The following is a 19,598-nucleotide window of genomic DNA, read 5'->3' as shown; positions in this document are numbered from 1 at the left end:
AGGGGCCCCTTAGCCCTTAGGCCTAGGTGTCCCCAAGACCTGCTGCGGCAGGCTTGGACGGAGTAGTTCCTAGTTCCGAGTTCCTAGATCCCTCCCCGAACCAGCGGCTGCTTGGACCCCTCACATGGCTTGTCGTTCGTCACTCCACTCCGCTTCTGCCTCCGCTTCTGGCTAGAATTGTTGATTGTGGCGCCCGGTGGCTCCAGGTTCATTCTGCGTGAAGTCAAAGTGCGCCCGGTGCAGAACAACAACACCCGCCAATGCTCGGTATCTTGGTCGCAGGTCATCGAGACGGAATTTCACCAGCATCTACATCCTGTGAAGCCTATCATATCCAGTCCGCGGCTCTTGAAGATGCAGCATGGCCAGCTCACCCTCCTATGGCGACCGGCCCCCGCTTCAAAGCTACCGCAGGTCCTTCACTGCTCCTCCGCGCGTACTATCTCTCCACGAACGTGCCGGTCTTAACGAGGCTGATGCTGATTTCAATATCCTGTACTCCCACCCGTCTGCACGGATCATCGCCTTCTCCCCTCCGACAGACTCAATCCCACGAAACAGCAAAGAACCCTTGCCCGAAACCGACTACCCCGTTGATACCGTCGAGACCTTACCATGGCGGTCTCGGACGGAGATGCTGGCTGCCACCGGGCCAATAGTGATTGAAAAAGTGCGCGGGTCTGGCCATTTCTTGAAGTCCGCCGATCAGAAGGTCATTCACACCATTATGCGGAATTCGCAGTGTTGGTGCGTCGACGGAGAATCAAAGTTTGTTCTACGAATTGGAAAGTTCCGATACTACAGGATCGAACTGCCCTCGGAGACTGAGGCAGATAAAGAGAAGGTTGAAGAACTCAAGGCAGTTTTGACCAAGGTTCTCCGTTTTGAGAGAACGCCGTGCCCTTTCAAAAGAGCATTCCACGTTGATCTACCGGACGATGCTATTACGCCTCGGCGGAAAGGCGCATGGAAAAGGAAGCAAGCGCCGTTGTCCACCACGCCCAACACTGACCCGTTACCCTTGCAGAGAACAAAAACCACCCGCACCTGGAGCTTGCAAGGGCAAGCTACGCCGACTCCGCTTCAGGCGTACGGTCGGCGCGGTTCAGATTACGGGTTCAGCACAAGTCGTGGTCCATCTCCACGACCACAATCCGATGCGGGTGGATACCGTTCCGCCACCCCATCCAGCCTGGCATCTAGCGAGGAAGCCAGCGACACCAGACATGACGAGGGCTCCAGCGAGGATGGTTCCCACCAGGATGAGACAAGCTATAAACAAAGAGGCAGCAGCGTGCCACCCAACCTATCACAACCCCTGGAGTCGCCAGTCATTCACACCGAACCTGGCCCCTCTGGACAGCAAAGTGAAACGGAAACTGAGCGAGCAGAACTCCAAGGCATCGCGAACGATCCTTCGCTCCACGCAGTTGCGATTCCATCTATAGAAGCTCATCGCGAAGACGCAGGACCCCCAGCAGGAGATCTGTGCGCAGAGGCACTGGAAGAGAGTGTATCCGAGAAAGCGGATACCAAGGAAGATGAGCGGGGAGACGAAGAGGAGAGTGCCCCCCAACAGGTATCGAGGCTCTCAACTATTGAGGTCCTTGAACCCGATCTATCTCTTATAGACGAAGCGAACGATGCTTCGGGAGACGCCACAGCAGAGCCAGCGCAGGAACAGAGCTTCACGAAGCGTGCAGATTCTGACAGCGCCCCCACCACTTCCGAAGCGATCGAGCACTTCGACTCTCGTCCGGCTGATCACCCGCAAGGTCAAGATCTTCTCATGTCTCAGTCCGAAGAGTTAGGAGGCTTAGAGATCCTGCCAGGTAGTCCAACACCAGATGACCGGGTCCTGAGCAGGGTTTCAAGTGTCGACTCATTTCACACAACTAATTCTCTGACACAGGAACTGTTAGCTGAACACGCCGAAGGTGAGGACTTTGAAGAAACTCCCCACACGGAGCAATTAGATCCGTTTTCCACAAACATTCGTCAGCACCGAAGGGAGCTCTCTGAATTGACTGTGACCGCATCCACCGTCGATGAGCATTCGGAGCAAAATGTTGATCTTAGATCATCCACGAGCGACTCGCGTGAGGAAGCTTCAACACCAGCGCTCGGACGGTCCTCCGCATCAGAGTCATCCTGGCCAGATGTACAGACACCTTCCCCAGCCAATGACGGGCTGAGGCGACGTGTAAAGAGAAGTCGGTCCCTTTCACCTCTGCCACCTTCACCAACACTGTTCTCGCCGTCGTCACCAAGTCGAGGAGGTCATTTCACCGCGGCCATCCTTCAGAAGGCCTGCGATGTGGCTCTAGTGAAGCCAATGGAAGCTGTCGTCCTTCTTGTTCATATCTTGGCTCGTATAGCTAGCGGGGCGACTGTCCATGATCTCCTCAGTGGAGATTTATTTCGAAGACCTGAGCAACACCGTCGAAGATCGAGTTTTCCAGACCAAGTCAGCTCACTACAACCTGATTCGGAAGATGAGGACGATTTCGGTGTCCCTCTTCGCGGAAGACTACCAAACGTTGAAGTCAAATCAACGACAGCGGCAGTCAAAGATGACGATGTGGATTCAATATTTGACTTGGATTGAGTTTGCTAAGTGCCTGGGCCATCATGCGAAGGATGGAGAGCGGTCTCGAAGGCTTCGTTGCTTGATTTTAGCTATGGAACCACTGTATTTAAGCACGGCGTTTTGAGGATCGAATGATTGCGAATGAAAAGAGGGAAGGTCTGCAATCTTTGGCTGAAACTAGTGATTAGGGAGGCTAACAGAACGCAAAATGGCCGATTCAATCTGTTGTATCATCTAAGCTCATTTCATTCATCTGAATCTCGCATCATGAGAAATTCCAGCCTCGTTCCTCGTCCTAGCAGCCGGTCATCTTCCCGAAGTAGCTCATCCATACCTAGAGTTCAGCCTGGAGCATTGACTCCAGTGCCGGCCACAGAACCGTCACTGTGACGCTTGAGCGATATCGGCGAAAATGACTGTGATAGACAGAGCATACAGCTGGCCTCGCAGCTTCCCAGGCACGAATGACTCCGGGATGCTTTTTAGTCCTCGGTGAGACTGAAGCTGGGACAGGTGCAGAAACACTGTGCTTGTTTGCCCATCCAACCCCAACTGGGTATCATCTGATCTGTCACTTCTGAGAGATTGCTTCGCCCCGGCTTCATGACCCAGTCGCGCCCGTAGCGGCTTTCCCCTTCTTCTTCGCCTTTGCCTTCTCTTTGGCCTTCTTCTTATCCCGCTTTCTCAAGCCCTCCATGCCCTTCTTGCACACTTCCGCATAACGCGCATAGAATGTGTCGAGGTCTGCAACCTCGACGACAGTCGCGAGTTTGATCTTAGGCTTGCTATTGGCGGCAGATTTCGGTTTGGCTGTCCGATGAGGTTTGGACAACCCATTTGTGGCGCGGACAAGGATTTGCGGTGGTGAGACCGACTCGGTAGTAGATTCCAGAGGCTTTTGGGTCAGGTATATGGAGCCACGGCTTGCAGAGTGTGTTGACGAGAGTAGAATGGTGAGCCGATTCAGGAACTGCTCATACGATTTAGTTTGCTGTTCCAACTTCCCCAGCCCGACTGCACCTATGATTCTCTCACCTCGTCATTGCTTATGCGCTCCTGTGGCATGGCTGAAGATTTCTCGTGGTCGCGCGTGGTATGGCGTTGTCGCACATGAATTGGATGTCATATTCAAGTTGGTCTGTTTCAGTGGGGGAAGCAACGCTAAGATTTCGGGGTCAGTTATCGCCGTCTAAGTCCGCATAAGTCAAAAATAATTTCTAGATAGTAGACGCAGTTCACAGTGACAGGCTGCTCACCCACGCGCCGGCAGCACATAAGGTCAGAAGTCTGTCCCAGGACTTGGGAGACAGATGTCGCGACATAACACACGACCCAGCAATGGTCTGAAATTGCCATTTGCTTTACAGCAAGAGTTGGGGCTTGAAGGCAGCCGACCGGGCGGGCGCCGACAACATGGGCCAGTGACAGGCAGAAAAGAGCAGCGCAAGGCCGAGAGGCAGGAGCGGAGGCAGAACATAAGAGGCTCAAAGCCTCAAGGACAGGTTGGTACCGGCGATCATGGATATGCGGAGGACAACGAAGAAAAGGACGCCCTGACAGAGACGGTCGTTCAACGAACTTCTGTGAACAAGACTGCGTCAAAGGCAAGCGACAGCAGAAAGGACAAGCCGCAACCGAAATCGATTCTCAAGAAACCTAGGAACCCGTCCCCATCACTATCAGAACCATCATCTTCGTACAGGTCACGGTCTCCGTCCCCTAGCCTCGTCCTCAATGCCTCGTCCCAAGCATTCAAAGAGCGGCTCGCGCAAGACGACGCAGAGATCAGTGCGCTAGAAAGAAAGCTCGGACTGAAGAAAAACAAATTGCCGAAATCATTTGCTGAGGATGGATTGGATGATCTACTCGCAGGATTGGACGGAGGTGATCAAGGAGTGAAGCGAAAGGGCGAGGATGAGGGCTGGCTGGAGAGGAAGAGGCGAAAAGCAACCGCGCCACCCCATGAGAGCGATGACGAAGATGAAGAAGGTGGATTTGACCTTGGTGATGAGGATTCTGAGGAAGACCTCGACGATATAGACGAGCTAGACCCGGACGAAGACGAGAATGAGGCTTTGGACGAGGATTTTGACTCGCGAGAGGAAGACGACTTCGATGATTTCGACTTGGAGGAGGAAGAAGCGCCCCGTCCTCCTGTAAAGAGGGTACGAGAGAATCCCTACGTTGCACCAGTTTCGCCTAGTGCCACGACGGCCAAATATATCCCACCCTCTTTGAGAAAGGTGCAAAATTCCGAAGGCCCATCCTTGGAACGATTACAACGACAAGTCCAAGGCCACCTCAACAAGCTTTCGGAGGCCAACCTGGTGTCTATCCTGGGCGAGATCGAAAAGATCTATCAATCAAATCCCAGACAAGACGTGACGTTTGTCCTGATCGACCTCCTGCTGACACTTTTTTGCAACAAAGCGGCACTGCAAAACACGTTCGTCATCCTGCATGCAGCATTTGCTGCTGCGGTATACAAGGTCATCGGCGTCGACTTCGGGGCAGAGCTCCTTTCACAGTTGGTCGACCGTTTTGATCAATACCATGGCGATTCTGCTGCGACAGGAAAGGAGTCGCTTAATTTGACCAGTCTGTTGTCCAACATGTTCACGTTTCACGTGGTCAGCAGTACCATCATATTCGACCATATCCGTCTGTTGCTGGAGAGACTGAGCGAATCCAACACCGAACTTTTGCTTCGGCTGGTCCGAGATTGTGGGCCCCAGCTTAGACAGGACGACCCGTCCTCGCTCAAAGCCATTGTGCAACTGATGCAGAAAGAGACTGCGCGGATGACCGCAGCTGGAGATCAGATGAGCGTTCGGACCAAGTTCATGATCGAAACCATAACGGACTTGAAAAACAATAAGATGAAGGCGGCGACGAACAATGCTGGACTTTCTAGCGAACACATCACACAGATGAGAAAGGTGCTTGGGTCATTGAACAACCGCGCCATCAGGGGCTCTGAGCCGCTTCGGATCAGCCGAGACGATATCAAGAATAGCGACAAGAAAGGCAAGTGGTGGCTCGTCGGCGCCAGCTGGAAGGGCAATGGCAGCGATCCGTCGAATACAACTCAACCTACTACGATGGATGAGAGCTCTATCTATTCTAACATCCGCAGCGCTGGGTATCAACCTCTCAACGACGGCGACGACGATGCTATAGACCTCCTGGCTCTCGCCCGGCAGCATGGCATGAACACGGACGTACGGCGATCCATCTTTGTCGCGCTTCTTTCGGCCGTTGACTGTCAAGACGCGCATATGAGACTGCTCAAGCTGCGGCTCAAGCGGGCTCAAGAGCAAGAAATCCCTCGCGTGCTGCTACGCTGCGCGGCGGGCGAGAATCCCTACAATCACTACTACACGCTGGTGGCGAAGCGGTTGTGCCAGGACAAGCGGATGCGCAAGGCATTCCAGTTCGCGCTGTGGGGTTTCTTCCGACGAATGGGTGAGACCCCCGATCTGGATGACGACGACGATGTCGCCGAGGAAGAGAGTGTCGATATGAGCGAGATCGCCAACCTTGCCAAATTGTATGCACATCTCATCCTCGATGGAGCCGAGACGCTTGGTGTGCTCAAGGTTCTCGATCTGGCATACATCAAGGAGCGCACCAGCATGTTTGTCGAGCTGTTGTTGATCATGATCATGACTGAGGCGTCAGGGAAGAAGTCGGTGCTGGAGAAGGTGTTTCGGCGAACAGCAGAGACTCCGCAGGTCATCAAACGGCTGCACTTCTTCGTCAAGAGGACCGTTCGCAAGTCGGATTTGGTGTCGAGCGCCGATGCTGATGCTGTCAAGCAAGGTTGTAGAGTGGCATTGAATACCCTCAGTCGGCTAGATATCGGGACCGACGCGGGTGATGAGTGAGACCCAGGCTGGCGAGCATTACACTGAATCTTACAAGAGTCGGCAAGAATCCAATGCATTCTTGCCGAGTGTGCAACGAGTCCGATCAATGGCTTATTTAATTGGTTCTCGTAAATCTTTCTATGCCCACTCACAGATGCAAAAGTCTAGATAACAGCTATACAGGACCAGTCAGATCTGGTGCCGACTGGACTCGCAATCAGCAACCATCTAGCCAAACACAGGAGTCCAGACCACCATTCCCAATCAGAACCACCAAGATTAGTTCGGCGGTTTAGCTGTCCTGCGGCGTGCAATTCTACCCCGGCTGACAGGTGCATTTAACACATCGTTTTCGCCGGTTCACTTTGGCTGAGGACAGAGGATAGATGTTGAGGTCGACGATAGAGATGTGACTGGAACATGTCGGTGGGCGATAGAGGGTATGGTGGCGTATTATGAGCATAGGATTGTAGGACTACGACCATGGCACAACGCGGGCAGAGTGACAGCAAGGACTTTTTATATGGCGATACCGCCATCCAGGACGATGTTCTGACCGGTGATGGACTTGCTCAGCACCAGCGTCTTGATCTGCTCGGCCACGTCCTCGGGCGTAGTGAGCGACTTCAACGCCGCTCGTTCCGTCGTTGCCTTTATCTTGGCCTCCGGGAATTGATTGCCCCTGTACGCGAACATGTATCAGTAAGACTCCAAATCACCATCACCGCCGCCATGCGAACGCGCAACTCACCATTCCGTCAACATCAACCCAGGGCTCACGCTGTTGCATCTGACCTTGGCGCCACAGATCAAGGCAAGCCCCTTTGTCAGATGGATCTCGGCGGCCTTGGTGACCGAGTAGGGCAACGAGCTTCCACTTGGTCGGACCCCGGCCAGACTGGCGACGGTGACGAATGCACCACCCACGCCCTCTTCGTCTGCAGTCTTTTCGAGGTGAGGCTTCGCAGCGTACAGAAGCCACAGGTGGCTCTTGACATTGACGTTGAAGCATCGATCCCAATCGTCCTCGTTGATCTGCTGCTCGAGATCGAAGAAGTCGGTCAGCCGGGTCCAGCCGCCGTTGCTAACGACGACGTCCAGGCGGCCCATTGTGGCCACGGTCTCGGCGACGAGGCGCTGGATCTCGCTTCGCCGCGAAATGTCCGCCTTGATGGCATGGAACCGTGGTTCGGTCGACGTGCTGTATGTTGCCGGGATAGACGAGGCTTCTTTGATCACCTGCTCGGCTTTCTCTTGTCGCGAGTTGTAGTTCACCACGACGCGGAAATGGGACGCCAGCGCTTTGACTGCAGCGGCGCCGAGGCCGGCGCTTGAGGCAGTGACGAGGGCGACTTTGGCTACCATGATGGTGATGGCTGGGGGAGGGAGGGACAGAGATAGCCAGAGAACAGAGACGGAGAAGGGGGGCCAACAGCACAGGTATGATGAATGGAAGGTGATTCCGACCGAGGAACTGTGTCAATAACGACAGCTGTGAGTTGAGTGACCGCGGTGTTCTTCTCCGCAGACAGACGCTCGACATTCAGCCGGCGCAACGTTTGCCGTTTGCCGTTTGCCGTTTGCCGGCATGGCCTCCGTGTATCGGAGAAGGGCACCGCGGGGAGGGCAGGGAAGGGGGCTGCGCTGATAAGATAAGATCTGGGAAATCGCGGGGCCCCAGTGCAGTGCAGCGCATCAGTCTAAGGCTACCACAACATCGCTCCTGTTGCTGCACATGGCTTGATGACAGTATTCTGGAACAGCCGCCGGTATTTCACAAGCACGTCCACACCCTACCCTGGACTATAGCCTCGCCCTGACACCGGCGACCACCCCTGAGTATGGGCATTGGCATGGTGCCTGACAGATCCTTTCAGGAGGTCATGACGTCGTCGAGCAGGTGCAGGTGTCATGGACCAAACAGACCAAGCCCGCTTGGACACTTGCAAGATGACTTTGAGGCGGTATAACCTGCGGTCTGAGGAGGTGGCATGGCCAGTCCTTAACTCTACATTTTATCGGAACGGGGAGCAATCAAGCGACACGGTTCCGCTACCACCATGTCGCAGACACCGCTCAACCCCCAAGTTGATCCCAGGCAGATGAAGAAGAAGAAGAAAATTCTGATCGTTGGGACTGGGGCTGCTGGGTATTTCCCTCCATGTCTTCTGCACAGAAGACCCTTCTTAGGTGGCGCTGACTGTTGTCGCCGTGTAGGATGTCTACGGCCCATCATCTCTCCCAGAAACCCGAAGAGTTCGACATCACTGTGATCGACGCGGTCGACTACTGCGGCGGACAAGCTTTCTCTGTGCCCTTGGACAAATCTCGCCATGGAGCGAGCTGGTTCAATCAAGGTGTCCAGGGCGGGAGTTACATATTCCACCATACGCTCACCATGTTCGCTCAGCAAGGCTACCACGCCGACCCCGTGAACCTTCAAGTCTCCTTCGGCAAAGACGAGACTTTTTGGACCAACGTATTCCCCACCGACCTACTCGCACGGCACCAAAAGGAAGTGAAGCGTTTTGTTTTTGCACTGAAACTCATGCGCTGGTTTGAGATCTTCTTCGCCCTTATGCCGCTGCGCCTATTCCTCAAGTTGTGGATGTTCTCAGAGGAGTTTACAAACACGGTGGCGCTGCCCATGACGGCCTTGTTCCTTGGCACTGGCAACGAAACGCCTAATGTCCCAGCCATCATGCTCGAACGTCTCTGCACTAGTCCTACATACGGCATGTGGTATCCGCCGGACCGGGTCAGCATCGCGAGCAACCTGCCTCCCATGGTCGTCTTCCCCAACTACAGTGAGTTCTATGAGACATGGAGGAAGGACCTCCTGTCTCGCGGCGTGAGGGTTCGACTATCCACCGAGCTTGTGGCTGTCTTATACCGTGACTCGTTGGGCGTCATCGTCTCCTTGAAGAACCGTACCCCGGCTCCTGACGGACACAACCCGGTCAACGGTGACCCTGATGCTCCCACCTACGAAGAGCACTACGACGAGCTGGTCCTGTGCTGTCTCGCAGACACGGCGAAACGGCTTCTGTCGCGCACTTCAAGCTGGGGCGAGAGAAAGGTTCTCGGCAGCGCCAAATTCTCCGACGACATGACCATCACGCACACCGATGCCGATTACATGAAGAAGCACTACCAAAATTTCTACGACGAAAAGCTGGCCGTCAAGTCCCTTTCGGGGGCTGACCAGACGCCGCGCTGCGAGTTTGCCACGTCCCACTTCCGCCCGATGTACTACATCAAGATGTACGAGGAGGACCAGTCAAAGCTGGAGATGTGTTTCGACACGACCAACTACCAAGCACAATTCCCGGAACAAGTGCCGTTCAAAGACCACGTCTTCCAGACCATCTATCTCAACAAGGCGCGTGACAGGCATCTCTGGACCGACCATGAAATCGACGACGCCAAAGTCCTCCGCAAGGATTGGTGGCATCAGCTCTGCCACAGCTACACGCATTACTTGTTCGTCGTGCCGTGGCTCATGTTCCTGCAGGGCAAGCGCCGCGTGCGCTACGCCGGCAGCTGGACCCTGGTCAACGCCCACGAGGTCGCCATCATCTCCGGCATCGCTGCCGCCGTCGACCTCGGCGCCGAGTACCCCGAGGACTTGGAGAACGACAAGTTCGCCTTTCTGTCGTTTCGCCTGTACTATTTGTTGGTGTATGGCAAATGGTATCGACGACGCTACACGGCCAAGGGGACCGGCACGAGCGGAGAAAGCAAGTCGGCTAAAGCCGGCAAGTCTTGGGCGGGCGGGCTCTATGGCAGTGTGTACCAGGGGCCCGGGGTGGCCAAACAGGAGCGCACGACGTGGAGGGAGGAAATGAAGATTGGCAGGAGCACGAAGAACTTGGCCGATGGCAATACCAACACTGAGGGAGCAAGTCGGCTTTGATTGCATGATCCTACTGAGCGAAGCGAAGTAGACCCAGTCCGCAGTCCCCGTTTTCTGTCAACTCGATCTGCAGCAACCGATATTGCAAATCTCGTCATATGAATTCTACGGGCAAGGGCAAACTAGGTAGGTACTTAGCAGTACAAGGCTGAGATCACGTCGCGTCGCGTCACGTCACGTCACATTTCGAAGCTGCAAGCCGCGCAGATGAGACCCAAACCCAAGGTAGCTTGGAAATATCAATGTGGTTTGATGCGCAGTAGCATTCTCGAGACTGAACCTGGACGTTCCGGTCGGATTGCACCTCACATCGTCAAGTCATGCAGTGGTTATGGTCATGTATTCATCACTGGTATTAACAGTGTATCGCGGGTTGATCTATTTCCCAAGCGCCCGGTCATTGATGGCTCCGGTTCATTTCGCGTCCTCTCCACTCCAGGTTTCCGTGAGACGGCATCGGATTGCAAGGAAGAACGCAGACTGGAAAGACCTGCCCGCGTATGCAGATTTTTCATGCGCCAACCATGCATGCTTCAGACTTCCCATGCAAGATGACCTCAGCCTTTTGCAAGTAACTGCATGCATGCTACGCCTCCATCGCCCAGCCTTTAACACTTTTCACCTAAAGAACTTCTTGTAGGCATCCTTTTCCTTCTTGAGCGTCTCCTGCAGGGTCTTCTTCGTTCTGGTCAGCTCGGCCTTGATGGCTGCATCCTCTGGGGCCAATTTCGCCGCCTGTTCAAAATCCTTGAGTCCTTCTTCCAGGTCCTTGAGCGCAACTCGGGCCTGCCCGCGTCGGAAATACGCTTTCGCTTTGTCGGTGTCCTTGGCATCCTTGGGGATGGCATCGATGGCAAACGAGGCCCACTTCTGCGCATCCTCGGATCGTTTGGACTTGTTGGCCAGGAGCGCCGAGTTGCTGTGGAGGGTGAATCGTAAGTGGTCGATGTTGCTCTGCAGATCTTTGGGGTCGTTTTCGTTGGCGGCAGGGTACTCGTTGAGGTATCTCAGTGCTTTCTGGTATTTTTCAATACCTGTCTCGAGATCGCCTGCTTTGAATGCTTTGTTGCCAAATTCTTTGAGATCGAGCGCGATCTTGTAGTACTCCTCGCCCTTCAAGTCTTGACCCTGGTCTTCTGGGAAATCTTCGTACGGGTCTCCCGTAGCGTCGGGCGCTTTCTGGATAGCACTTTGGTAGCTATCACCTTCTAGCTGTCCACAGTCGACGATGACCACATCACCCGAAGCTGGTTTGTCTGACTGGGTGGGAAGGTTCTCGATCTTTCGGACAATGTTCTTGCCGTTGAGAACCTCGCCGAAAACGACGTGCTTGTCGTCTAGATGAGGAGTAGGGACGGTGGTGATGAAGAACTGCGAGCCGTTGGTACCTATCTGGGTCAGCCTTAACTCGAAGCCTTGTGTGCAATCGGATTCTTACCAGGGCCAGAGTTGGCCATAGACAAGAGGAACGGTCGGTCATGCTTCAACTCGAAGTTCTCGTCGTCAAACTTCTCTCCGTAGATGGACTCTCCTCCGGTGCCATTGAAGTTTGTGAAGTCGCCACCTTGGATCATGAACGACTTGATCACGCGGTGAAAGATTGAACCTGCCCACATCTTAGCCTCTCTTCATGTCTGTCTTGGATCTGCAGTGTATACCTTTGTAGCTCAAAGGCTTGCCTGCCTTGCCAACTCCTTTCTCGCCGGTACACAGCGCACGGAAGTTCTCTGCTGTCTTGGGTACGACTGAGGGCTATGTTAGACAATACGAGACGTCGGGCGTGGGCGGAGGTAGGAGGTTACCATCATTAAACTGTGGAAGGGGTTAGCTCTGCAACTTGACGGGCTCTGTTTTGGTTCTGCTTACAAGTTCAAACACGATACGGCCTTCTCTCTTCCCGCCGATCTCAATGTCAAAGTAGACTCGAGGTCTTCCTGGAATGGTGGTCAGGTAACTATCACTGCGCATCGGAGATGGTAAACCGGCTTACCACTTTGAGAGGAGGCCATGTTGGTAAGGATGTGCTGTCTGCGTGCGAAGATGGAGGATTGGTGAACGTCCGGGCCTGGGTGAAGTCCTTTGTGTAGAGCAGTTGCCGGAAATGTGTTAGGAGAATCAAGGCCGTTATATTTATTTACGTAGTCGCAAACTTCACTTAAACTTCTTGAATGTTCCTTGGAGCCACTTTGGATGCGCCGCGGTGGTGGTCACTGGCCCAGCCAATGAGGAGAAGCAGGTGCCTGAAAGAGACTCTTAGTGGAGAGCTGAATTAAGGGCAGACGATCATGGCAGGTCTGCCGAGGATATGCCAAGAGTACTGCCTGTGCCGTATACTTGACAGTAGTAGTCCTCTCGGGCAGAGTGCAGAGCACTTTACCGTGCCAACCTCGTAACTCCCTCCCTTGCACCTGAGGTGCCTTGCTTGTATTTCGATACATTGCACGAGTGCTCTTCTCTTGCTTTCGATCTTGCCCTGCCTGCCTGCACCTGCCCCTGTTTGTGGCAGATCCAACGAAGATGGCAGGTACATCTCAGGTAAGATGTGACAACAAACCTTTTATCTTCCACCTCGCTCTTCTTTTGTTGCTTTTCCTTTCTTCGTTATATTTGCATCCCATCAACAGATCTTCATTTCACTTCGAGCTTATAGCATTCATAATCTAAAACAGCCTTACACCCTACCAATCGTCATCATGTCTTTCCACGATTCTTCTGCCCAAACTCCAGCTTCGCCTTCTGATCAACTCGGAAGCGTGTCTTGGGAAGACCGCCGCTTCACGGTCCATGTCAATGACACCTCGTTCGACCTAGGCGGACTCCCACTGTTCCCTTGGAATGAACACTCTGAACTTGTCATTCGAATCGACCCCGCTTTCGATTCTCTGCATTCGAGCCGTCCTCACATGGTCGACTTGAAGAATAGTGACTTGTACATGAGAACTTTGGTCCAGAGAGCACAACGTGCAGCAGACAACTTGAAGGAGCTCTTGCAGGGCCGTATCAACAACGGTGAATGTCAAGTCCAACTGGTCTTTGGAGAATGTTAGATACGTGCTGCTCAGATCTCCGGTTCCTACAAGGCCATCCCCATTTGGCGAGTTGATCAAGTCGCTGAGATCCTGGCTGCCTGGCACTGGATCGAACCCGAGTCTGTTCATCAGTCTGCAATCCATACACGGATGCTCTGGCCCCGTGTCAAACTGCCCAAGGTCACTGTGAGGCTGGGACGAGCATGGCTTCAGAAATTGTCCGATCAGCAGAACACCACTCCAGACGCATTGAATGTGAAGGCGGCCATCTGGGAGGACTGCCACCGAATCCTTCAGACAGCTTATTCGACAGCGCAGGTTCCACCATTGTTTCCTTTGGCCGCGGAGACTTGGGATTGTTTCCGTCTCAATCTGCTGGGAACCACCTACGTGGTCCAGGATTTGGGAGATCTCAGCGCGAAGAATACATCTGTCGTACCTGCCGATGACCCCGACATCCGTTTCAGTGATGAGATTATCTGGAGTGGTGTTGTTGAGAGCAGGGACCCGGATGAGGACGACTACCTCTACATGAGCCGCGCTCCGACTGGTGGGGCGGGCCACAGCCACAATCGAAGTCTGGAAAGTGCAGGTGGACCGGCAAATTGATGACCTGGGTGAACAAGAGTCAGTATGGTAAAGCCTGTCCCGGCTAGGTCTGGAAAAATTGGTGGGGAAAAGTCTTGTCTGAATTGGCCACGGGTTTTGGGAGGGTCGAGGCCTGAATCCTGAAGGTGCCAATATTGCAATTTACAACACATCTGCATTTGCCAACACACAGGTACCAGTGGTGTTGCGTCCCCCATCTCAGAAGTAGTATTATGGCATGGTTGCTGTTGACCATGGCCCTCCGTTGACTATAAATTCAGACTCACACAGCGCGTGACATCTCAACTTTCCACCAGCCTCATTCACCCTCACCACAGACGGCCCAGTGAAGACCAGTCTAGATTCCGCAGCACCCTACAGAGACATTGCTTGATGTCACATTCATCGACAGGTCTAGACACCGCCGAAGTAGCGTTTCGCTTACAATCCACTCTCGGCCTATATGTGTGAAGTGATCGACTGGTTGACGCTTGTCCTTTCCGCCACTTCACCATTCTGACACATTGATGAGGAAGTGGGCTGACACCTAGTAGGTGCCTAGGGGTCCTGCATCTAGGGGGGACTTAGACCTGGCCCCATCAAAATATCGGTGTTGTACTGTCACTGTGTACTGTACGGATGGGATAGATATGTGCCGGCATTCTCGAAGCATGTACTCGTACTCGTATTGCAGTCTCTTTCAGTCTCGATGGCCGTCGTGTTGGTCCTGCGCTGATCACCATCACCATGACGGCCCTTAAGCCTAAGGCTGTTTCAGTCCGATCCGGTCTGGACCTGGGCTGGAGCAGCGAAAGGGCGGAGACTCAGACTCAGACTCAGACTCAGGCGAGGCTGGAATAGAATATGTGATGACATGGTATGCTGCATGCTGCATGCTGCATGCTGCATGCTGCAAGCTGCAAGCTGCAAGCTGCAAGCTGACACGTGTCGATCATGCAACGTCGACGTTGACGTTGACGTTGCCTGTCGGTCCTAGGTAGGTACTCGTAGGTGCTAGGGGTCTCTCGGTCCTAGGTAGGTATTCGTAGGTGCAAGTGTGTCTCTCCTTCGCATTGTAGGGGTCTCTCTCCTTCGCAGTGCAATGCAATGCAATGCGCCAGCCTGCACGGCGCTCATGACCCTTTGGCCCTTTGGAAGATCTGCCGTCGGTGTGCTAAGGGTCCAGCTGGGGCTGGGGTTCGGGACAGTTCAGAACATGACTGCAGTGCATGAAGTAGGGTCTAGTGCAGAATGAGAGCAAGCATGAGGCGAGGGTCTAGTCCAGAACCCGACTGCAGATTGTAAGGTAGGGTCTAGGGCAGAATGAGAGCAAGCATGGCACGAGTGTCATTTCCAGAATGAGAGCAAGAACCCGACTGCAGTTTGTAAGGCAGGGTCTTGTCCAGCATAAGAGCAAGCATGAGGCGAGGGTCTATTCTAGAATGAGGGCAAGCATGGCACGAGGGTCATATGTACGGATAGTAGATACTCTGTACTCGTAGCACGGTGAGGTTCCAAACCACAAGGAGGACATACCAACGTCGTCCAGACTTCGAATGCTAGTCGTTTGCTGGTTCTAATAGGCAACATGCACTCGGTCATCGGTGTTCTTGTCACCCTGGTAGTAGGGACTGCGAGTCGTCGTCGGGTTCTTGTCACCCTGGTCGCATGGGGACTGCGAGTCGTCGGTGTTCTTGTCACCCTGGTCGCATGGGAGTGCGGAAGGGGAGGAGGGGGTTAGTTGAGAGTATGGAGTACGGAGTACGGATACTGCGTACGGAGTACAGTATGGAGCACTGCGTACAGTATGGAGCACTGCGTACAGTATGGAGTCCTGCGTACAGTATGGTAGATATGACGATATGACGATCAAGGGATTGCACTGCACCGTGTGTCACAGGGTTGGAATTGAGGTCAGGCCCTGGTCAGTGATTGTTTCCCGGATTGAAGAGATCGAAGAGGCCGGCGACAGGAAGCTGTGCTGTGCTGAGGCGTCTCTTTCTCTCACCTTCCTCCCTTGTATTTCCTTCTGCCGGTAGTACGAGTACGCTTTGGACGTCGATCCTTGGTGGTCTTTTCGTCTGTACTCGGACATACTTTTGCATCTTTGCGTCATCTGATCAGTTCAAGATTGGCAATATCCAAGCCCCAAGCCCCAAGCCCCAAGCCCCAGGCGCATGGTCATGGCCATGGTCAGCTCATGCTCCAGTCTCATCTCGTCTTGGCGGTGAGTTCCACTGATTTTTGAGTGTCATGACGCCTTCCTATCCTGATCCAGAGTCGGATGAGGTAACAGGATCAGCATGGTTCTGCCTTGTGGCCCAAGACCCTTGGCCTGTCCGTGCAGGTGTACGAGTAGGGTGTAGTCACATGGCGCAGATACTGATGCAGATGCTAATGCAGATGCAAATGCAGATGCAAATGCAAATGCAATACTGCCTCCGCATGTAACATGCTTTCCTGCCACACATAAACACACCCCTACCACATGACCTGTCCCTGTGTGTCGGTCGGGATCCTTCGTAGCACTGACACGGAGTTTAGAGTACTCGTACAGTAAATGGGTCCGGCATACGTGCAGATAGGACAAACCAGGGGGAAGCGAGGGACAGGATTCACTGTTGTGGTAGGATGCCCTGTCTCACAACACCTCGGCTGTCGTAGCACATAGCAGTGATGTCCTGGTTGCGTTCGCAAAGACATGTGTCATAGTGTCCCCACACCAAGGCCTGAGCCTTTCGTGCAGAGGAAAGAGAAGAAAAGCGACGACCAGAAAAGAGCATTTTCCCACTTTGCTTGATCGTCCATGATGAACATGGTCTGGTAGGTGGTGAGTCAGTCAGATGATCAAGACCGTGGGTGGATTTGTGCATGATATCAGCCTATTTCTTGCTTTCGCTCAGGCTCGCCTGTCATAATAAGCCCTGCTGACATGTTCGTTCCTGGTGCAGTGGCTCTAGTTCCTCGCGCTGAGATCACGAGTACGACGGTGATTCCCATCCTCAATGCGATTCAAGTCTGAGAAGGAGTGTTCGGGGACTGCGAACATGACTGAAACGTGTCCCCTGAAAATTCCCAGCCTCGTCGGCGGCCGATCTCAGCCTTAGACAACAAGTGGAGCCAACCTAAGTTCGAGCCTGCCCCAACATCTGACGACCTTCACAGCCTACTAGGCGTCACAGACGAAGGAAATGAGAGAGGGTGGAAGTTCGATGGCAGTTCGAGTGAGGGAGAAAGATACAGCGAGCGTTCATCACCAATGCTGGAGATACCATCGTCGCGTCTCTTCCTAGGGTCCACCGTCAATTTGCTTCGTCACGTTAGCCTGACGAGAGCTTGAAGCTCAATACCGTTGGCGTCCATGCCCGTGTATCGGTATCGGCGCCAACACCACTCCTTTCGATGCGACATTAGGATTAGAGGGCCGCTCTTGTAGATTGAAATCAGGACGCAGAAGTGATCCAGGACCGTGAAGTCACCAGGCTGGTGGCTCAGTACAGAGTACTCAGCCTCGGTACCATGTAGGCTGTGGCTGGTGTTCTGTGTTTCGTGCTTGCGTGAGATGCGTATACTCTGTGCTTACTGCAAAAGACTAGCGAACATTGTGGAGTAGGCCAGCGCCATGTGCCTCGTGCTCACGCTCGTGCTTGTAGGGCGACGCGAAGTACCAAACGGAACGCCAGGGAGGTATTAGTTTTTTGTTGACATCGGTACATCGGTGTCTGTAGATCCCGCTTGACAGGTCTCTTGACATATGTTGACACTTTGAGGTCATGGACATGGCTGAGCTGGAGTGCGTGGCATGGGCCACGATGGCGCTGACTGTTTTCATACCAAAGCGTGCTTGAGTGAAAGGACGCTTGTGCCTCGTCGCATAAACAAGCTATTTCTGGACCGGAATGTCAAAGCCCTGACCTGTTCAGCTCCATTGACGGTTCGACTTAAGCGGCCTGCACATCTCGCTGGTTCTTCCCAGCCTAGATCACGCCCTAAGGAGCCCATGCATGGGCATCGCACCTTGCCTCGCGTAGGTGCTGAACACTTGACGAGCTGAACGAGGGTCTAACTCCGGGATAGGAGGTATTAGACTTTAGCGGCGTGCATTGCGCGTGTCCTGAACAGCCGTGTCTCTTTTCCGTCGAACCTTCTTGGTCGCCGGCCTGTAGTGCCAGAGACCAGCTACAAGGGCCCTGCACCTTGTACTCAGCATGTGCTTGGTCGAGAGATATCAAAATACACTTGTCGTGGGCCGTTCTCTGGCACCAACCTCACCATAATATGCTGCCACGGCGTCGTTCAACCTGGCATTGACCTAGTCGCGCGCATTGATGTTGAAGGCGACGGTGATGCGAAGTCAGCATAGCAGAGCCACCTGATTTCCCGGACACGGAAGGTTTCGTCTCCAACGTAGAATATGTTAAGCGAGGAATGCCAGAATTCAAAGGTCCTTTTGTACCATACGCTAGCAACGCGATACCTGGCGTGGTCTTCAGACGTACGACGATGGTTCTAGACCTTGACACGGACGACATCTGGTCCATCTGGTCCAACCGGTCCAACACCACGAATTTCGTCTATGTTTGTTGTATCACATAGAATTTCAAGGAATACGAGGCGCTATTGGCTTGTATGCCAATGACCACCTTGGTGCTCATAGCAATGACAACAATCTCGAGGTTGCGCCGTGACAGTAGGAAGAAGAGGATATCATTGTCCTAGTATCGAGATCGAGAACACGGTCTTGTGCCGTGCTACACGAGGTAAGCGAACACAAACCCGGGCTATGGCGTCTGGTTACATTGTTGTGGGATAATGAGATCTCGGCATCCGAACAACCCCGTTCACAAGACGGAATTTGAAGCAAAAGCGCGGCTGTCTTCATTTGCGTCCATAGTACTCCATACTATGCTTTCCTCGAGCCGTTAGGGACACAAGCTGCGAAGATGTCGCCTTTTTTTGGCCATGCAGCAGTCAATTTAGAGGTCCTCGGAGATAGGAACTCAGAAGCAAGAACACACAAACCTCCTGAGAAACGTGAAACTTTCCTCCCTGCAGACTCCATCAACTGGAAATGTAAGACGCGGCTATGCCAGAGAACCATGTGCCATGTAGCTGCCTACTTGGGTCAGCCCTGGTGGCTGCCACGGGCTGGTTGGCACACCCGTTCTAGACTTTGGAAGGTTATCAAATGGCGACTGGGAAGATCCACTCCCCAGCATAAAGAGTAAACTCAGCTTTCCGGTTTCCTATTACAGCCCCTGTCTTCTCAACCCTTGTGGCGGTACTGAGTAGGGTTGGAATTCGGTCTGAGCGGACCAATGGGATAGTCACAAGCGTCTTTCAGCCGGGGGTCGGTCGCTTAACCCTTGCTTGCTTGGGTGCATCACTGCATAGTGACAAGCAAGGGGACATGGAGGGACGGAATGAGAAACGCCCGTCCGCACGTGGGAGGGAGGGCGCTTGTAGTTTCGACTTGTTCCTGCCACGTTTCGTCTCTCGAGCGGCAATTACTCAGACCTCTACCGAACCGACTTGTCAGCCCACCAAGTCAGAAGGCGGCTGCCGCATCTGCTTTGGTCGTGGTCTGCTGACAAGGGAAGCCTCGA

At 53.6% G+C, this 19,598-nt stretch overlaps 7 protein-coding genes across 7 annotated transcripts; 4 read left to right on the top strand and 3 right to left on the bottom strand.

The window, feature by feature from the left end:
- Positions 1-361: 361 nt before the first annotated feature.
- Positions 362-2,608, top strand: A1O3_05569 (uncharacterized protein; the record flags this gene model as incomplete). The annotated part of the gene is made up of 1 exon (XM_007735689.1): positions 362-2,608. One exon carries the CDS (start codon positions 362-364, stop codon positions 2,606-2,608), a length of 2,247 nt encoding a protein of 748 aa, XP_007733879.1.
- Positions 2,609-3,191: 583 nt separating this feature from the next.
- A1O3_05568 (uncharacterized protein) lies at positions 3,192-3,655 on the bottom strand (the record flags this gene model as incomplete). Its single annotated transcript, XM_007735688.1, has 2 exons — positions 3,192-3,560; positions 3,626-3,655. The coding sequence occupies 2 exons, from the start codon at positions 3,653-3,655 to the stop codon at positions 3,192-3,194; spliced, it is 399 nt and encodes a 132-aa protein (XP_007733878.1).
- A 245-nt stretch (positions 3,656-3,900) lies between these two features.
- On the top strand, positions 3,901-6,477 carry A1O3_05567 (uncharacterized protein; the record flags this gene model as incomplete). The annotated part of the gene is made up of 1 exon (XM_007735687.1): positions 3,901-6,477. One exon carries the CDS (start codon positions 3,901-3,903, stop codon positions 6,475-6,477), a length of 2,577 nt encoding a protein of 858 aa, XP_007733877.1.
- Positions 6,478-6,978: 501 nt separating this feature from the next.
- A1O3_05566 (alcohol dehydrogenase) lies at positions 6,979-7,824 on the bottom strand (the record flags this gene model as incomplete). The annotated part of the gene is made up of 2 exons (XM_007735686.1): positions 6,979-7,141; positions 7,211-7,824. The coding sequence occupies 2 exons, from the start codon at positions 7,822-7,824 to the stop codon at positions 6,979-6,981; spliced, it is 777 nt and encodes a 258-aa protein (XP_007733876.1).
- Positions 7,825-8,519: 695 nt separating this feature from the next.
- On the top strand, positions 8,520-10,375 carry A1O3_05565 (uncharacterized protein; the record flags this gene model as incomplete). Its single annotated transcript, XM_007735685.1, has 2 exons — positions 8,520-8,608; positions 8,677-10,375. The coding sequence occupies 2 exons, from the start codon at positions 8,520-8,522 to the stop codon at positions 10,373-10,375; spliced, it is 1,788 nt and encodes a 595-aa protein (XP_007733875.1).
- Positions 10,376-10,993: 618 nt separating this feature from the next.
- On the bottom strand, positions 10,994-12,343 carry A1O3_05564 (peptidyl-prolyl isomerase D; the record flags this gene model as incomplete). The annotated part of the gene is made up of 4 exons (XM_007735684.1): positions 10,994-11,763; positions 11,814-11,981; positions 12,034-12,127; positions 12,242-12,343. The coding sequence occupies 4 exons, from the start codon at positions 12,341-12,343 to the stop codon at positions 10,994-10,996; spliced, it is 1,134 nt and encodes a 377-aa protein (XP_007733874.1).
- Positions 12,344-13,068: 725 nt separating this feature from the next.
- A1O3_05563 (uncharacterized protein) lies at positions 13,069-14,013 on the top strand (the record flags this gene model as incomplete). The annotated part of the gene is made up of 2 exons (XM_007735683.1): positions 13,069-13,417; positions 13,484-14,013. 2 exons carry the CDS (start codon positions 13,069-13,071, stop codon positions 14,011-14,013), a joined length of 879 nt encoding a protein of 292 aa, XP_007733873.1.
- Positions 14,014-19,598: the final 5,585 nt, after the last annotated feature.

Source organism: Capronia epimyces (genome assembly GCF_000585565.1).
Source record: "Capronia epimyces CBS 606.96 chromosome Unknown aczIQ-supercont1.4, whole genome shotgun sequence".
In the NCBI taxonomy this organism is placed as follows: domain Eukaryota; kingdom Fungi; phylum Ascomycota; class Eurotiomycetes; order Chaetothyriales; family Herpotrichiellaceae; genus Capronia; species Capronia epimyces.
Note: the sequence above shows the minus strand (reverse complement) of the source record. Positions and strands in the feature narration are given on the sequence as shown.